The 14665-nt window shown below is 51.9% G+C and overlaps 1 protein-coding gene across 5 annotated transcripts in view; it reads left to right on the forward strand.

The window, feature by feature from the left end:
- Positions 1-14665, forward strand: part of LOC100117144 (homeobox protein homothorax) — a 326708-nt gene that overhangs the window by 155076 nt on the left and 156967 nt on the right. For all 5 annotated transcript variants that reach the window (XM_031929885.1, XM_031929884.1, XM_031929888.1 and 2 more), the window contains one exon: positions 11349-11462. In XM_031929885.1, coding sequence (XP_031785745.1) covers positions 11349-11462 — 114 coding nt within the window. The remainder of the gene's footprint in view (positions 1-11348; positions 11463-14665) is intronic.

A 14665-nucleotide genomic window follows, 5' to 3' on the forward strand; every position in this document is an offset into this window, starting at 1 on the left:
TGATCGTACATCACGCGGAGCGCTTCCAAGCATTTTGAGAATTCAAAAGAGAGATAATTCACCGAGAGCCAGATAAAATCGATAGAGAGTTCTCTGTGCACCAGTCCGAGGAAATTGAAGTCTCGCGAGATGAAGCCTTTAAAATCGAGGCTTTTAGGGGAAAATTCCGATTTTTCAAAGTGCTTTTAAATTTGGAAAAACATTTTCGCTGCTTAGGCTTTGAAGCCTGTCAAAATCGCATTGCTTCTCGCTGGCAACGCGCGCTCGATAAAAAAGGACGTGACTTTATTTTATTACTTTGCGAGACTCTCACACTCGCGAACCATTTACTGCATGCAATTTCAATCGATATTTTCTACGCCGCAATAATCGTAAGATACGCGTATTATCGATCTTTTTTTTGTCAACTGGCAGCAATAATTTTATCGTTTTTACGATTTCGTCAAACACTCGCGTTTAATAACTTACAGGGTAAAGTAGTTTATTGAAACACGCTATTAAGTCGCCACAAAAACGGCAAACAAAAACTGTAACCAGAAAAAAAAAACTGAAAAAACTTAGTGGAATTGCAATATTCAAGATTTCATTGAGAACATAAAATCATCGTAAAGTTTAATTTTTTACCCTCTCCAGCATTGATTTTCCATAAGCGACACTCGAGTTATGCTTCTTTTTCTAAACCGCGCGCGCGCGCGCGCAGGGGCTTTAATTAATTCTGACCGTTTAGCGATTCCGTGAAACAGGCGTGTAAAAATAAGTTACGAGAGCAAAACTTTGAAAAAGGCCAGCGTAGAATCATAAGGACGCATGAGAGCAAAGAAAACGCCTCGGTGGTAGTGCGCGCGACAGACAGGCCCGAGTCGCGCATGCGCCAGACGATTCGCGGAGGTCAGCCAGATTAGTCGATTTATGGTGGCTCGACGACGAGCAGAGTATAAATATAGAGCGAAAGAGCGAGGGGAAAAGAGGCCATTTCGAAGATTGCGCTGTGTTTCTTTTGTTTTTCTAGACGATGAAAAAACTCGCTTAAAAAGCACACTGAGACCTAAATTCGCAATGAGAGAAAAAAAATGCGCACTTTATAGATCGGTATTGAGCGTCGCTATCGAGTCAACGGCGGCAGCAGCCACAATGCGTAACGAATCCGTGCTTGGTGGTGGTCATGACGACGTTAGTCGCGTGTGTGATTGCGAGTCGGTCGGCGGGCCTTTGAGTGTCGCGTTTTAACAGCCTTCGTTGCATAAATTAATCCAGAAGCCCGATATCGTTTGATTCGCCGCCGTGCGGCCGAGACTGTGTATGTATGCATGCTTTCCTACTCGCTCTCTCCCTCATCTCCGCTTCTCTCGGCTTCTCCTTCTTTTCTTCCCACGTCATTAGACACGCTCCCCCCCCCCTCCAGCAGCACCACCGCTTCTCTCTTTTTCTCGTATCATGCACTTTAAACGCATTTTATAGGCGCAGCGCAGTGAGCGAACGAGAGGGCCCGGCTCCGATGGTATGGCGCACTTTTCACGGCTCGATAGCTGCTGCTAATTTCTTCTGACGAGCTGACGGACGCGCGCCGGGACTCGATAAGAAGTATAAGCAATTTTTAACCCTGCGCTGTTCGAGCAACGGTTGATCTCTATTTATGCTCGACGATTCTCGTGCGATTCAAAGCAGCTGACTCTGTATAATACTTTCGCGAGAGCCGGCATAAAAAGCCGTGAGTCAACGCTTGCCCTCCGCACAGAGAAACTTCATTTTTCCCAAAGTCGAGAAAATCTTTTAATTTCGCCCCTGTATTTTGCGCCCGTTCGTTCTCGTTTCTCTCGCTTCAGCCCTATCTCATCCCTCCGACCCTCCCTCCCATATATCTAGCGCGCGTTCTTTTCCTCCCTCTGTCGACTCTTTCTTTTCCTCTTCTTTTTGCCTTTGTCCTCGGTCTGCAAGAGGTAGCGCGCGCGGCGTGGCTTCGCTCTCCTTTTCCCATCCCATCGCATCGCGGATCAATACGCGCCGCTTACGGGCACCAGCAGCAGAAGCAGCGACAGCGGCACACGGCATACAGCCGAAGCAACGACGCGGCCCGTAAATGTGATTGTTGTTCGATTTCTTGCGTCTTAATTGCTCTCGCGGCGCTTAACGACGTAATTACCGAATAAAAACCGGCGCCGCGCCGCCACTTTCTTTCTTCTTTCCTCCCTCTCGTCCTCCCTCCTCTCACTCTCGCTCTCTCCTCTTCGTTCCGCGCCGCTGCCGCTGCTGTAGTCCTCTGCACCTTCCACCTCCACCTCTTCTTCCCTTATGCCATGGCGGGACTTTCGCGCTGGTGTGTGCGCACCGTGTATATGTGTATCGCATGCGCATCGCTGTACGTGTCCGCAGAGAAAGAGAGAGAGAGAGAGAGAGAGAGAGAGAGAGAGAGAGAGAGAGAGACGGAGAATCGCGTGTTGCGCTCGGGAGGAGCGAAAGGGGAGCTGCAGCCGTATGCGTTGTGTATATACATGTGTGCACCTTCACGCGTGTAAGTGCGCGCGAGGAGGGAAGGGCCGGTTTTGCTGCACACTGTAGAGCTGTGAGAGAGTGAGATGGAGAGAATTGCCGACGTAGTTCGAGCGTAGCTCGCGGCGCGTCGCTACAGAGAGGCGCCCGATACTCCCGTTTTTGCCGACAGTTGGCAGCACTGGCAGGGCTAGATGGCTCGTTAGCACTTTCACGCTGGACCTCGGTATTACGCAAATTGTTCACTCGTTTATTCTGGACGTGTTGCGTATATAATTCACCGTGCATAAATTTAATTGTTCTGTTTTTGTGGAACGCATGAATGAAATCCGCACAGCCTCCACGCGTCGTCGAGTTGTGTAGCGTTTGTTTACATTGATCTACGAGTTCTCCCGCGGGGGGGGGGGGAGAACTCGTAGGTTAAGCCGATCGAAAGCCAGCAATCGAATAACAAAAGCGCAGCAGAAAAAGAAAGAGCCAGCAGCGCCGGTTCCAAATCGAATTCAATATCGACGACTATACGGTATAGGATTGAATCTGCGGCGGCTCTCGGATCCCCTGCGCTCCCGCCGCGCCGCATGCACACAAAAATCTAATTAACGAAGCGCGAGCTCGCTTTATACATTTTTATGACCAATTTGTAATCGAATCTCCCGAAGCACGGCTCGCAGTCCGAACTTGTCTGCCTCTCCCCCTCTCTCTCTCTTACCGTCGAACGCGCGCGTTTTATCTGCGCGGCAGCGGTGCGACTCGCCGATTGGTCGACGCTGCAGCTCGCCCTCGGGGAATATATAAACACCGGGCATTTGCATGTTTTCCCGATTTAATTAGTTCCAATGCGATTATTAATTGCCGCTGGTGAGAGCTCGAGCCGGATAAAGATGCAGTTTTAGCAGATAAGGGACGTCAAAAATTTATTGCGTTTGATGAATTTTGAAAAGGTTTCGAACTGATATATTCCGCGCAGCCGTCGTCTCACGAACAGTTTTCGAAATTTCATAATTGTCCCGCGGGGCCAAGAATGCTCGGAATGCTAGGCTTCGAAGCCGCTCGCCGTTGACCTTTTTTCTCCCTCTCGTGTTCGAAAGAATATAATTCAAAGCGCCCGTGGGTCAGTCTACGCGCGGCCGTCGCCCATGGGGCCGTCGAGATAGTTTATCATCATTTAGTCCCCCGCCCGACCTGCCGCAACCTTTTAAATCTCCCTCTGGCCGCAGCTCTTCGCGCGCGCTCGCTTATAACACATGGTTAGCCCAGCACTCTCTCTCTCTTTCTCTCTCTCTCTCTCTCTCTCTCTCTCTCTCTCTCTCTCTCTGTCTCTCTCTCTCTCTCTTTCTATCCTGATGGCATAAACGCGCTCGTCAGTCGCCCTCCCCGAGAGAAAATACTTTCGTAACAATTACAGAAATAGTCTATTATTAAGTTCATTAATAATTAATACCTGCTGGGATGCGAGAGCTCGTAAATAAAAGTCTAAATAGGCATGTTGTTTTGCAACTTCTTTTTCGAGCCGACATCAAGATGAGCACGATGCACGGCGGATACGGTACACTTAAAAATGTAAAAAGTAGACGAAATCTTTTTCTTCGCCCCGGGTGTCGCGGTGAGGATATTTCAGAAGGTGTCGCGCGAGAATATATCGCCCAAGCGTTTCATCCGGGGGGCTCAAGCGACTTAAGAGATTCAAAAGATTTGAAGGATAAAAGGCCTCGTCTCGCGCTGCATCGAAAACTTGGGATTCGCCCAACCTCCTTGAATGTCACAGTTGAATCTCTGATATCGCGCTGCATGCACATATATTACGCAGTCGCGCGGCGCACAAAATTAAGTCGCGTAACCTAGAAAGCGAGCGATCAATTGCGGCGAGTCGCGAAGTGGATGGCGAAGGAGAAGCGTCGCGGAGGCAAAAGGCCGAATCGAGCGCTCTAAAACGACGTGCCGGCGCTCCTGATGCGGTGAAAGCGTCGGAGGAAGAATCGGCCTGCGCTCGCGAAATTTCTCCCTTCCCCGCCGCGGCCGTCGGTGATTCGGGGACGCATTGTATGACTAATTAAACCGTGAACGCTCTCGTCACGAGAGTCACGACACATTGACGTCACTTTCGTAATTTCTAGTCGCAATGGAGTCTATTTTGTACACGCTGATGCATTTCGTAACCTGTGTTCGATCCGATCCGACTTGTGTCGTCGCGGCGCACGAAATTTCGCGTGTCTGCGATGCATATTCAGCGGCGCACACAAACTCGAGCGTTCTTTCTTTGCAGCGCGTTAAAAATACTCTGCAGTGGCGGCGGTCAATTGACGATAGACGGACTCGATAAACAAACGTTAACAAACGAAGGCGCGAATTTGAATTTTAATCAAGCTGCCGCGGAGGATAGCTTCTCTCCCGGCTCGCGCGCATACGCGTCAGAAATTAATGCCGCGCGCAGAGCAAACAGCCAGGGGGTTTCGCGAGTACGCGAAGCACGCGAGCGTTGAAATTTGTAATTCTATGAGGTGTTTGTAAAGTGTTGATCGTTGAATTTGCCTTTTATGCCGGAAGTTCGGTTTCTCTCTTTCTCAGCTGTCGCGCGGAGAGCAGCGACTCGCGTAAAATCGCACGGGCCGATCCTTATCCGTGCGAGGCGGCTTCTTCGTTTCCGTTCAGCGGAAGCAGCAGCAGCCAATGTGTGCGCGCGAAGTCTAATCTAATCCAAGCGGCGCTCGTAACGTGCCGGCCGCGCTTTGTAGCGACTCAATGAATACAAAGGTGTTCTCACACGCGAATGAAGTGGGACTTTGTTTTCCAGGATACTGCGCGCGAATTTTTAGCGTTCTCGCCTACGTTCTCGGAGCGATCTTATCCCATTGTACACTTTGATGATTAGCGAGAGAGAAAAATGCACGATGATATAAGCGTGGTCAACAGTGTGTCATGTCCGTCCATATTTGTCTTTTGTATTAGGTAGTCGTCGTGGCTGTGCGCTGACTCGAAGCTATAGAACACGCGCTGCGTTATAGGCAAAGGCCGGTGGCGTGCCCTCAACTATAATACAACGATACAGAGCGGTGGCGGCAGCATGTGTAAGACGAGAATATCGCGCATCCCCGCTGCTCATAATTAATTACTATGCCACGCTCAGTGAGTCGTCCGTCTGGCCGACAGGTAGGCAGTTGCTGCTACCAGCGCCAGTAGTGTGCGCTCGTACAAACTACATCACGTGTTCGCATCAAAATCTCGAGCATAATCTAGACGTGCCGTATTACTAATTACAATCGAACATATTCGCTCTCTCTCTCTCTCTCTCTCTCTCTCTCTCTCTCTCTCTCTCTATTTTGCTCAGTGGCACTGGCATCGCCCCTACTACCGTACGCACGCAGTCAGGTTCATGGTTTATTGCTGGTTCCGACAGAATTAAACTGACAGAGGTCATATCGCGCAGTGTGTGCGTTGTTGCTGCGTGTATGAGCCATTCGCGCGCTTGTGTGTGACCGAGGACGCCGATCGCGTGAATCGGAGCTGGCGAATAGTTATGGAGAGCTCCGTAAACAGAGTCGAAAACTATTAAGCTCCGCGACTAAGCTCGCTGGGAGAAGTTTGATACAAAGACTTTTACGCAGTGAAAATCTTGAACGAATGTCTCCATTATCATCGCATCCATCCTCGTTTCCGCCGCGCATGTACGATTTCGCAAGGGACCGTCGTGAATTGCGCAATCAAGAAAATCGGCCTGCATGGCGCACGTGGGAGCAAGAGGGAGAGGGACGCGGACAGGGGAGAAGGATCGGCCAACAACAGGACGCATCATCGCTCGCCACGCCGCCGCCAGTCGCACACTCGCCTCGCCGGGTCAAAAAGTGGAACCGAGCCGCCGCGGAGAGAATCATATCCGCATCAGCCCGCGCAGCTTCGAGAGAAAGAGAGCCGGTGCACGGTATAGCTCCGATCCGAGGATTATCATCGCGTCGGGGAAAGCAAAGGGGGAAGCAGCCTAGAGAAGATAAGTAGAGCGAGTGGGGCCTGCGGAAGGAGAGCAGGTGCAAACTTGGCCTGTCAGGAAGTCGCTTACAGCTCGAGGACAAAAGCCTCCCCTGGGAGTCGTGTGTGTGTGCGCGCGGGCGCCGAGAAGCGTGAGATAGATATAGATAGCGAACGATGGAAGATGAGTGCGCCGGAGGAGGATGAGCACGAGGACGAGGGGTGGAACGAGCCTAACTGTAAAATAACAGGGTAGTCTGTGTATAGCCGCCTTTCCGAGAGATGAGCCTCATACGTCACTGCGCGCGCCGAGAGAGGGCTGTGTACAGCTTCTGCAAGAGTAGGGTGCCGGGCTATATATTGATTTATTTATACCGGAGCGAGGGAAGAGCGAGAGAGGCACTCTCTGATGGGGTTATTGGGAAAATAAGCGCTCTGCTGCGTCGCCCACTTTGTCTCTTCGGCGGAGGTGGCACATGCTAGCGAGCAGCTGCCTATTTCCTCCTTCACGCTGCTCTTTTCGAGACGGGGAAAACACCCGCGGAAGATGCTGCGTTGCTCGCGAGCAAAGTGCTGAGTCTCGGGGAATTTCCCACTCTTGCCGAGAGATGAATCCGCGCGGAAATAAGAGCCAGCCGAGTGCGAACGGTTTCGCTATCGCTGCAATCATGATCATCTCGCGCCGCTTCCTAATCAACGACGCCGCACGAAAATAAAATTCCTGAGTCGATGAAAATACACGCCGCGGGGACGCGCTCTCATCGGCAGCTCTTCCGCGGCTCGGCGGAACTAAGTTTGGCGTACGCGCACGCGTGGGCTCGCTCGCTCTCGCGTGCCGTGCGACCATCGAATCACGTTTCAATTTATAACTGTCACGCGGGCATCGCCGCGGGCGTAAAAATAAACTACTGCGAGGAGCCCTGGCGGCGCTACGCGCCAACGATCGTGACGTGTGCCGCCCCGTTGCGCGGCTCTCCTCGACGCCGCCCGCTGTATCTTTTGCTCGCGTGTATTATACGACGTACTCTGCCGCGCAGCCTCCCGTCATCCTCGGCATGACTCGTCGCTCGCTCGCGGAGAATCAACTTAAGCGACGTTACGCTCGGGAGCTGATTCTCCCGTGTTCGCGTCACCCGATCTTTTGGGCTCGCCGTCCGCCTGTGCGTATATGGTGTCACTCTCCGCTCCGCTCGTCGCCGGCTTTCCCGGAAGGCTACTTGAACGCTCTGGTTTCGGAGGCGCGATTAGCTGAAAAGCCGATTTTTGACATTCCCACGGTAAATCAGAGTTACAGGGTTGATCGGGTGATGCGTAGGATTGCCCAGTGTCTCCGAGCGGCCATAAATCTCTCGTTCTCGATCCTCCTCCTGCCGCGAAAACGGCGCGTCAGGTATAGAGCTCGGAGCTATCGTCTTCGTCCGCGTTATACGTATGCCCATTTCGGCGCAGCGGACAACATAACTATAACGTTAAATTCGCAATGCGCTGCTAAGCGGAATCCCGCGACGCGGCTGGCAGCGCATATAATTAATTCAAGCCGAGCGCAGAACTTTCCGTTTCTGTTCCTTTGGAACTGCAGCAGCGTAGAGTTGAATTTTAAAACACGCACGCTTCTGCGGAGTTCTACACAGTCCGGCTCGCTCATTATTCATGCGGGAAACTCGTGTCGTCGTTGATTGCACAGTGCGGGGCGAGCGTGTCGCACAACAGTGGAATAACGTCGTAATAATGCGGCGGCCTCGACGTAATAATACACGTATAAGACGGAAGGGCGAGCCAGGTGTGCTGGAGGCAATTACGTGCGCAGTGAGCCTCGCACCGGAATCACGGCAATCGTTTAATAAAACCTAAACTGGCCGATAAACGCGGCAGTGAATTTTGGGGAAAGAAGAGACTGTGTGCGGCCGGCCCGGAATTGACCAGTCATTCGCTGCTGGGTGCGCGCGATTTCGGTCGATACCCCTGCATTAAAGCACTCGTCACCGCTCGGGGCCCGGCAGCCTGCGCCCACTCTCTCTTTCACTCGCGCTTGACTGCTACAAACTATTGCCATTAGTATAATTACGGTGATCCCCGCGGAGTTGGAGGTATACTATATCGGGAGGGAGAGCGAGTCCGGGCTCCTTTCATTATTTCCGAATTGCTGAGTATAACGCCGAGCGCACGCGAGCACGCTTGTCTTTTGAGCTTTGGGGGCTACCAAATTGCCGGTCCGAACGAAGGTGTGGCCGGCCTCCGCTCCTCCTCGCTAATCGCTCTTTGGTAAACGCTAAACGCGACAGAGATGCTTTACCTTTTTTACCTTGTTTCAAGCCGACTCCTATAAGCGAGAGATTATCGCCCGAATCGTTTGATTAAATTCGTCGCTGAACGACGAAGCGGTACAAGTCGTGGAGTCGAGAAACGCTCGACTACGAGAGAGAGAGAGAGAGAGAGAGAGAGAGAGAGAGAGAGGAGAGAGAGAGAGAGAGAATTAAAAATGAATGAGAAAGGCCGAATAACGCGCGCGGCAGGAGGGGGAGTGTAGGCAGTCTGTATATATAGAGACCGAGAGAGACGGCGGCGCGGAAGTGTAATTTCGCGGCTGATTTTTACGGTCCTCGATAGGGCGCGAAATTCCCGAATTCGTCGAAGGGAAGCAATTTTCTGCTTTTCGAGAATATAATTTTCGCGTCGGAGGGGCATCTCCCGCTCGCGCGCGCTCTCACTCTCCGCGCTCTCTTCGCATTCCCCGAGATAAGACTGCGCCGCGGTCCTGGGCTGCCTCCCTCGTCGCTGCAGCTCTCGCACGTATACACACAGTCGGCATCCCGTGTGAAATTACTTCGCCGCGCGGCTTACCCCCGCCCGCCCGTTCTACCGTGTATTCTCATTCAGCCGGGATCTGCCTGGAAATAAAGTAGATACCTCTCCTATTTTCACATCTGGGAAATTGCTGCGCAGGCTCTATAGGTATACGGCCGTCTTCGATTGCTTTTCGACTGGGACGCGTGTTTTTCCTCTGCGTGTGTCTCGTCGTCGAATTCTGCGATTATACCTGTGTTTTCCGTCGGCCCACCATCTTGGCCGTTACTACTCGCCCCGGTCACGCAATGATAGTTCCGAAGTAGTCGCCCAATCACGACCGGCTTGCACGAGGAGTACATGTTTGGGAAAGATATTATATATACAACTATACTCGAGGTTAGGTGTATCGAAAATGCCGAGCCTATTTTTAGTATGACACAGCGCGTAATAGCGAGCACGATTCCTCTACTTATTGGATCGCGCACATAATTAATGATTCAATTCGTTGCCCGAGCCGCGGCTTGAAACAGCTACAGTCCAGAAATACACAGTTGGCGAATCGGATTAAGCGATTATTCTCCGAGTATCGTTGGAAAAATTCGCGATACATAGCAGCTTATCTTTATCGGATTCTTCCGCGCATAAGCTACTCGTATCTGTGTGCGTGCATTTATATATGTGACGCACGCCGGGTGATCGGATAGCGTACCCCGAAGTATACAGCTGCCGCACGGCACTCATCCAATTAATGTAATTGCGCGATTTAATTGTCTGGCGAGATTGCACGCGTTGCAATCCGCAAAGAAATGTAGCAAGAGGGAGAACGTCACGCGATAAAATCACCCATGTCGCGCTGACAATTAAGAACTTATTTGCTTCACGCTTATTTTCGCTCTCCTTCTCGCCATGCAGCGAGTCTCGTCTTCCTCGTGCGCGAGATCGGCGCGGCTTTTTTGCCGAAACTGCAGTCGCTTCCACTTTCAAAGGTCGCTCATTTTATCGAGCAAACGTGTAATTTGACGACGAGTGCGCGCCGGCTCGTCGTCGTTTTTGTTGTTGTTCGCGAGATCTGTTTCGATCGGCCGCTGTGGATAATCGCTCGTGATCACGCTTTTGTCTCGCACGAGTCCTGGCTTGATCGGCACTTTATTAGCCGGCGTGGAATTTTCGATCGCCGCTGTACGTCGTACGAAAAGGGAGCGGGTATGAAAGCAAATTAAAGCAATCACTCGAGGCTGAATCCTGTTAGCCGCACTACGCCGAGATAATCCAGCGCGGAAAAACTAGAGTGGACGTAAAGTAAAAACGACGGCTGCATCAAAGTGTCCTGTGTAAATAAACATAATTCATCTACCACGCGGCCGGTATAACGGCGAATAAAATTCTAGATGCTCCGCGTACTCCGGCCTGCGCCTTATACACATCTCGTTTGCGCCGCGCAGGAGAAGTTTCCAGCCGACGCTGCTGCCGTAGGCCGGAAAAACATAACGCGTGTCATAACTTCCGTTATAGGTTTTTAAGCGCGGCCCGACTTTCTGTATCTCGCTATACACTCACACTCGCGCACACGCACGGCCGGTTCATGGGAATTTGATTTACTGGCTGGCACCTTTACGATCGAGCCGCTGCACATATTCGCGGTTAGTGTGCCTCGGCGACGGCGGCGCCTCTGTACAGGCTCTCGACGTGTTTGTGTGTGTGTGTGTGTGTGTGTGTCCGCGCGTGTGTATACCCTACACGTGACCGGCCTAACCAAAGGACCTGACTTTATCTTTCTCGCCGGCTCCCCGTTACACACTTCGATACAACATTATTTCTACATTAAACACATAAAAAATCGCGATAAATCTTTTTTATTATTTTCCGTATACCGTGACCTTTTCTCCGCTCGAGCGCAGCCGCGGTATTGGGAAGTCGCTGCAATTTTATTGCGCGAAGGAAATTGTCAGTATCCGCGTTTCTTTTTGTTTGCTTGATTTTTTTTCATCGCGAGAACGCAGGGAGAAAGATTGATGCATTCTCCGACGTTTTCAATGAAGCACCCGCGAGCAGCGACAAGAAGAAGCTGCTTTGTGGTCGAGGGCTCGCTGTATAAAAGGCATTTTTTTTTGCAGGTAAATGGTGTCAACGTCCAAGAGACTGGAGCTCGCCGCCAGACGCGCAAAGAGCGGCGAGCGATGCCGCGCGACGCGGCGTCCTCTACTCCTCCGTCTTCCTCGGCAGTCCCGGTAAGTCAATCTTCATTTCTGCAAAAATGCCTTCCTGGAAAATCATTAATACCAGTTTCTTGCCTCAAATTATATCATTTCGCTCGCACGAGCACGTTCAACGTGCCACGAGCGATCGCTCGTATCTGCAGCGAGAGAAAATACAATGAAATATCACCGTTAATTGCGATAAGAGTGCAATCCCCGAGATAAAGAGCACAGAAGAAGCGAGAAAGATAATCAGACGTGGTTAGAACAGTGTATGCAGCCGTGCCGCGGCAATCACTCGCGCCTAGCGTGCGTATTTGCACTCGCTGCTGCCGTTCGGCCGCAGAGAGGCGGTGGGTGGAGCGAGAACCGCGGTTTTACGGCATAAACACGCGCGCACGTATATCTCCGTGAGCCAACACAGCCGCGTGCGCGAGCATTAGCCGCATTGAATAAATATTGATGCCCGCCAGCGCGTGGTGCGCGACGACCAATCGCGGCTCCTGATACGTATACGTCGCGCACCTCTGCTCTCGTCGACGATGACGTCGTTTATTTTAGTGCTTTTCGAAGGTTGCACTATTCGCGCGTGTCGAATGGCAAAAGCTACCGCGGAATATCGGTTGGAGTCTAACATGTAACACAACGCGATGGGACCTGAAACTAACAGCATTTTATATGAATTTTGCATTACTGGCAAGAAGTTTTCTGTACAGCCGATCGAGAGCGTATCACGTCGAATCAACTGGTTATTTTCAGTTGTTGTTGCGCGCGTCTTACTACTTACGAATGCGTAGCTACTCGCAGCACTTGCACATCGGACGCTTGCAGCAAGTAGTTCGCGTTCGCTCGCTCCTTTCCTCCTCTCCGCTCCACAGCCCGCTCCCTCTCTTTCGGACGACGGCGGGGCGCTGCTGCGAAAGGTTAGCGCGACTGCGGTTTCCATGGCAACGAAGCGAGGCGGGAATGCGACGGTAACCATGGCAGCCGGCCGCCGCGCGTCGCTCCGTCCTTGTCTCGCGCTCGCTCGCTCGGTCGAGCGCGCTCAACTTGTCTATCCTCTTTTTCGGTCTCGTTCTCTGCTCCTCGCATTTGCTGGACCTCTTCCTTCCGCCCAGCCTCGCTCTCTGGCAGACGAGGCCCTGCTGCAGCGGTGCTGCATGCCGAGAGGGTGGCGAGGATGATGCCTTCGACGTCGGGCAGCTCGACCTTGAGATCCGAGCCAATCGATAAGCGACTCGCCTTTTTCCTCCGGCTAAGAGATGACTGATTGCCCCCCGACGTTTTTCATGCGCGGTCGGTGCGACGATAGCGATTCCTCGTGCGTATCGCTCGTTATAAGCATGGGCGTGCGGGTCGTCTCCGACGATTCGAGATCGACTCGGAGTCTTTTTCAACTGGCGCCTAATTGTGTACTCGCGTGATCGATGGCGCCGATTTCGCTCGGAAGTCAGACGGGGTAAATAAGCAAGGACCGAGAGGCCCGCTCGGCCAAATATAACCGGCGCCGCCTGGTGAAACTGTAAAAGCCAATATTATTTATTGACGCGGTAATGGCATTCCCTATCACGCAACGGAGAGAGACACGTACACAAGCTAGCTACTAACCGAGTTATTTTTATGAATTTTTCATGCAGCGCCGGCAGGAATTCTCGGCGGCCAGCGAAGTGGCGTCTCGAGCGCGTCGCGTTCTATTATTTATCTCGGACTGCGCGAGCGCGCTTTCATTTCTGCCGAAAATTACGAAAAGCTAGAAACAATTTGCGGTCCGGCCTCGGACACGCGTCGACCCTCGCCTGCACACGGTACTTTTGAATGTTTGATACGGAAAAAGATGAGAGCCGGCCTTCCGCGCATGTTGTGTGCGTATGCGCCGCCGGCAGCCCTGCTCTCTCTCTCTCTCTCTCTCTCTCTCTCTCTCTCTCTCTCTCTCTCTGTATGTCTGTCTGTCTCTCTCTCTCTCTCTCTCTCTCTCTGTATGTCTGTCTGTCTGTCTCTCTCTCTCTCTCTCTCTCTCTCTCTCTCTCTCTCTCTCTCTCTCTCTCTCTCTCTCTCTCTCTCTTTGTGAGTAGGGTTGCGAAACGAATTACGACGTGACCGCATACAAATTCACGGAAATTTCGACGAAAAGCTGCAGCAGTTGTGCTTCGAGAGGGGGGGAGGGGGGTTGTGTGCCATATCGCGCGCGAATGGCCCGCGGAAAATCCGCTGGGGTTAAAATCGCCTTAAGAGTGTATCGCGCGGGCAAACCGCACACGGGGACATGCCACCCCATTGGCTCGTATAATTAACGTCAAACGGTGAAAATTGCGAGTAGATTCGAATTTTAACTTTGCAAACGCTGTCTTCACCTATCGCTCCAACCCCCGCAGGTCGACATTGAGGTCTGCCTTTAATGTAAGGGTTGCTCGGTTTCGGCGTAGGGGCGAAAGAGTTTACGTGTATGCGCGTTCGTCTGTATACTATACACTCTGTATATAGGCGCGGTAGACGACGATCAGAGCGAGAGAGAGAGAGAGAGTGGGTTTAAAACCCCACGGGGCTTGAGGTCTGGGCCGGTTAGATTTATTGGATGTTTTGGTTGGCGGCCATTGTTAGTTATTCCCTTTCGTCTCTCTCTCTCTCTCTCTCTCTCTCTCTCTCTCTATATATATATATATATATATATATATATATATATATATATATATATATATATATCTTTCCCCGCGTATTCGCGTCGGCTGCTCTGCGCGCTTCGTTTTCCGCCGCATGTCTTTCGCTTTTCCCTCTGAAGTGCGGCAGCGCTCGCTTTCAAAACAGCGCGGCGCAGCTCACTTGCCAAAGAATTATGTGGCAGGAGCGGCAAAAATCTACCGTGTATGTATAGGGCTTTTCAACACCGGCAAACCGACGGCTCTTTCTGCGTTCTTAATCGCTCGAGTTGATCTCGGGCCAGTAGATGCAGCCGAGTGCGGCGAGACGAGGAAAAATCATCGGGGAATTCCGAGCAGCTCCGGCGGGCGAAACTCGGCTAACGAAGTCAAGTCCTCGTCGTCCGGTCGACGCCGGGGGCTAGAATATCGGCGATCAATCAATCGCCGAGTTTTCCGTTCGTCGATGCAGATTTGGCCGGCGGTAACGGCGGAAAACGGAAGTTTGGCGTCGAACCGCCGGCTCTGCCGCCGCGCCACCGCAGCAGCACGGCCGCGGCCTCCCGATAGATTTATTAGCATTGTTTGGGAAGGACTCTTTCC

This window comes from Nasonia vitripennis, chromosome 4 (assembly GCF_009193385.2).
Source record: "Nasonia vitripennis strain AsymCx chromosome 4, Nvit_psr_1.1, whole genome shotgun sequence".
NCBI classification, from domain to species: domain Eukaryota; kingdom Metazoa; phylum Arthropoda; class Insecta; order Hymenoptera; family Pteromalidae; genus Nasonia; species Nasonia vitripennis.